Source organism: Arachis stenosperma, chromosome 3 (assembly GCF_014773155.1).
Source record: "Arachis stenosperma cultivar V10309 chromosome 3, arast.V10309.gnm1.PFL2, whole genome shotgun sequence".
Classification (NCBI taxonomy): Eukaryota; Viridiplantae; Streptophyta; class Magnoliopsida; order Fabales; family Fabaceae; genus Arachis; species Arachis stenosperma.
Window position 1 is genome coordinate 69,672,472 of NC_080379.1, and position 4,626 is coordinate 69,677,097.

Below are 4,626 nucleotides of genomic sequence, written 5' to 3' on the forward strand. Positions count from 1 at the left end.
ACCTGCGGGGATTTATACGCCAGAGAGCAGGTATGGGGGGTGATTTCCACTCGCGGGGATGGGGACAGGGCCCCGTATGATAAATGAGACGGGGGCGGGAGTAGAGGTTCCCTCCCCGTGGGGACCCGTTAAATCCTATTTGTGTAAAAAGACAAAAATACTCCTGATATATATATAATATGTAAGCTAACCCTAGCCGCCGCATTCACAAATCACATATGCTTCCCTAATCCCTATCCCCGCTTCAGAGAGTGAGAGCTCCTCTCCTCTTCACTTCTCCTCAAGCTCTCAGCTCATTGCCCCCTCCTGTCTCTTTCCCGCCGATCGCCGACCGTCGCCTTCCACCCTCTGGATCTCTCAGTGCCGCAGTCAAGTTTCCTCTCTTCTTCACTCCTCCTCAAAGTTCAAACCTCAGCATTGCTTCCCACCCCAGATTCCCTGAGTGGCTTGGTCGCTCACTGTAGGTGTCGATCTCACCGTCGCGGGCTCACGGCAACGTTGTCTTCTTCTCCTGGTCGCGGCACACTCGGCAACGTCGGCGTCTTCTCCTGGTCGCGACAGACTCGTCGCCGGTCGTCATCTTCGCTGGTCTTCCCCTTTTCTCCGTCGGGTAAGTCAGCCTGTGGTTTCTGATTAGGTTAATTGGATTTCTGAATTTCTGATTAGGTTAATGAATTTCTGAATTTTTGATTAGGTTAATCTGATTCCGATTCTGAATTTCTTGTTTTTAACTTATATTTTTGAGTTAGGTTGATATGATTTTGATTTCTAATTTGATTTATATTTCTGAGTTAATATTGAGTTAATCTGAAGTTAGGTTAATCTGATTTAACTCTTAATTGTATTCTTCTTTTTTATGTAGGATTCAAACAAATCAGAATCTACCATTACTACCATTACATCATGAAAAAAGCTTGAAGATTCTATGATGTGATGAATTATACTTTGTAATTTTAATTTTGGATATGTTTGATACTTTGGTTGTTTTATGGATATGTTTGATATTGTTTGTTGTTGTTAATGCCTTTGGAGACTATGAATATGTTAATATCTTTGTTGTTGTTAATGTTTTTGGAGAAAAGAAACATATTATTAATGTCTTTGTTGTTGTTAATGCTTTAGAGACAAGAAACATGATGATTGATATGCTTTTTTCATTTTTTCCCAAGTTTTTTAAATTTATTTAATTTTTTAAAAATTCGCGGATATCCGTAAAATCCCCGATTTCCAGCAGATACGGAGTCCCCGTTACCTATGGCGGGGACGGGACGGGAACGGGGACTGGATACGGAGGTGGGAACGGGCTGGGAACAGGAACTGGATATGGAGGCGGGGGCGGGAGGCATGTCCCTGCCCCCGTGGATACCCGTTGCCATCCCTACACAGTCACATAGTAATACAACATCATCAATTCATCATTATCCTTATGGTTGTTATTCATAAAAGGTGACGTTTACTTCCAATATGACGCATCGACGCTATTCTTGGCACTCAGCAAGCAAGCGCATACAACTTTTACAAGAAGTAGTGAAGGGATTCTTCATTTTTTACACTCTTTGCACCAACCAATGGATCAATGACCTTCCTCCATGCGTTGTAATCAACGGCGGATCCAGTATCCGGCAACAAGAATCCATTCACATAGAAGAAAGGCGTTCCATACACCCCTCTCGAAGTTGAATACTGCATTTTTTCAAGGAAGAAATTAAATTTGGTATCAATGTAGCATGAAAAGTGATGGATTATATTTGATTTAAGGGTAAACTTTATGAACGAGTTTAATCAAGTATTCAAATAATTAATAAAATTCGAGCTGTGAATTGTTATAAGATGGAATTGAATAGGGGATTTACTCTTACCTTGAAAGAAACTCTAGTTTGGTAATCACTTTGGGTGTCATTGAATCCATTCTTTATGGCAGTATGATAAGAGCTGCCAGCTACTTTTGCTGCAGAATTCACTATCTTCTCCACAATAGAAGCCCTAGACAAGTTCTTCGTTGGAGCATTGTAGAATTTCTCCTGATAAATCATATCCAGCAGAATTGGTAATTAAGCAAAAAACTTGAACAATATATAAGCATCAATAAGGCTGATCTTACATCCAAACAAGGCAAAAGCTGAAAGCATAATTAGGTCAATTGTCTAGTGTCTAATGATTATTGATTAATTAATAGCCAAAACAAGGATTGAGAATACAAATACGAACCTGATGCTTGAAGAACCATTCCAACAAGGGGAATGTTGCCGATGAGTTCAATCCATTCACAATGTGCAAAGCACGAGACGCAACATAAGCGTTGTCATGGTAACTGCAATTTTCAAAATAAAATAAAAATCTATAATATACCGATACACAAAAGACATATATAATTCAACGGTTTTATATCATCTACTCCACAACTAGACAAAACCAACCCCTTAATAAGTACCAATGATACGATATAAGCTCAGTTTGGGAAAGTTTTCGTTTTTTAAAAGTAGTTTATAAAAATTAATTTTTAAAAATTGTAATATTTTGGTAAATTAAATTTAAACTAATTTTTAATAAATATAAATAATAATAAATTTATTTAGTAAAATAATTTTTAAAATTTAAAAATATTATAATAAATATTAATATAAAATTAAATTTAAATATTAATTAATATAAAAAATTATATTAGATTTTTAATTTTAATAAATACAAGACAATTTTAAAAAATTTTTTGTTAGATATTTTTAAAAAAAAATTATTTTTAAAAATTTCAAGCATAAACATACAAATTTTTTATTTGCCAAATGTAAGACGATAAACACTTCTCTAAAAATTTTTGAAAATCAGAATTTCACAAAATAATACTTAGGATATCATTTACCCATCCTTTCAGTCACCAAAAAAAAAAAAAAAAATAAAAGTTTACCCATCCTTTCTTTGTTAAAAAGCTCCTATTTATTATTATGTGTCCAAAGTAAACCCTCTCTTTGAATTCAATATACATACAGATCCTATAATGGTCTTGAAAAAATAGAGAAAAAGGGCAAGTGAATGGGTATAGTCAAATTATTTTGCCTATGAGGAATGAAATTACCAAAATAAATAAGTGAACCAATTAATTATTTAATAAATGAAGAAAATATGAATATATCTTTAAATAAATACAAGTCAAGAAAAGAATGAGAATCAAAGGCAACAATGAAAGATTATAAATAAATAAAGTAGGAGAAATAAGTATATTGACTTTTTATGCAGTAGAGATAATGAAAGAGCACAATCAAAAACATTTGAACTTTAATTTACTTATTAATTTTATGTTTATGGTTTAATTTATTTTTGGTGGTTGAATTTCGTCTTTGATGACAATACTAAAAATTAAAGGATTAAATTTAATTACTTATACTAAAACTTTGTACCGTGCAAGTGTTGAACTTTTCATTACTAATCTAAAAAAAAATGAATATATCTTTATTGTTTTAACATCTTAAAAATAAATAATAATTCCTTATTTAATTAATAAAATTCTTAAGAATTTTTATATTTATTAACAAGATATATCTTTTTGTACGATCACCAAACCAGCAATCAGTTAACCAGTCAATCACACATGAATTTTTTCTCACTAAAAAGCAACACAGTAAAAAGGACCCCTCAAAAAAGTAAACATATAACAAGGGCAATAATAATAATAATAATAATAATAATAATAATAATAATAATTAGAGAAAGAATTATTATGCCAATACGCAATTTCTCAGCTGTTATTAAAGAAAGTACTAGGTGCCAGCAGAAATTGTGATATACAGTCATTAATTAATCATTATAAATATGTTTAATGGTAAAAAATTATATCTAATAGTATAAAATTATTCATTTTATTTTTTGATAATTAAATACTGACCAAATTTTAACAAAATTACTTACTCCTAGACTTTTTTCGTTATTAAGTATCATAATATAAAGAGAAAACAGAGAAAAGGGCAAGAGAGACTAACGGTAAAGGAAGGAGGTGAACAACGAGTTGAACTCGATGGCCATAATGGTGGATAGCTTTCTTGAGTGGGGGCCAAGAATCCCTGCTATCAGGACACACCGGATCGTAGAACGCTTCAATCAGAACGGTGTCGTCCCAATCGAATGGCCGAGGCTGGTACACGAACCCTTCCAATCTTGACGGCGGAATATAATCGGCACCACCCTTCAAAACCAGTAACTGCAGCACCAATGATACCAGTATCTGTATCATCGCCGTCGCTTGCATCTCTGAGTCCACCTTCCCACAACGCAAGAGTCAATAGGCAACGGGCTTGGGCTTCAGGCTTCTCTTTCTGCACTCAAAATGTGGTTGTTTTATTTTGTAGTATTGTGGTAGTACTAATTATTTAATTGTCAAAATCATGTGTGTGGTTTTAGTGCTATACACCAAAGCACTATGTGGGTCATTATCATGAAGCTATAGAAATATAATTATTTACGTTTGGCAACAATTTTTTTTTGTTTTTCTCTTTACACTTTTTTTTACAGTATAATTTTATTTTCTATTAATTATTTTAATATAAAATATAATATAAATATATATATATATATATATATATATATATATTATTCTACATTATTAAGTTTTCTAAGTACAAATATGCTGAAACATTG

The 4,626-nt window shown here is 32.9% G+C and overlaps 1 protein-coding gene across 1 annotated transcript; it reads right to left on the bottom strand.

Moving 5' to 3' along the window:
• Window positions 1–1,391: 1,391 nt before the first annotated feature.
• Window positions 1,392–4,333, bottom strand: LOC130966700 (uncharacterized). Its single transcript, XM_057891518.1, has 4 exons — window positions 3,972–4,333; window positions 2,209–2,311; window positions 1,860–2,021; window positions 1,392–1,683 (listed from the first exon to the last, which is right to left on the bottom strand). Exons 1-4 carry the CDS (start codon window positions 4,235–4,237, stop codon window positions 1,516–1,518), a joined length of 699 nt encoding a protein of 232 aa, XP_057747501.1. The 5' UTR covers window positions 4,238–4,333; the 3' UTR covers window positions 1,392–1,515.
• Window positions 4,334–4,626: the final 293 nt, after the last annotated feature.

Bases quoted from the DNA above. Each gene is read 5' to 3' on its own strand.
- LOC130966700 (XM_057891518.1), bottom strand. From the start codon at position 4,237: ATGCAAGCGACGGCGATGATACAGATACTGGTATCATTGGTGCTGCAG. The intron at 2,312-3,971 runs GTTAGTCTCTCT...TGAAAATTGCAG, and splicing joins GTTCACCTCCTTCCTTTACC to TTACCATGACAACGCTTATG. The intron at 2,022-2,208 runs GTTCGTATTTGT...ATGATTTATCAG, and splicing joins AATGGTTCTTCAAGCATCAG to GAGAAATTCTACAATGCTCC.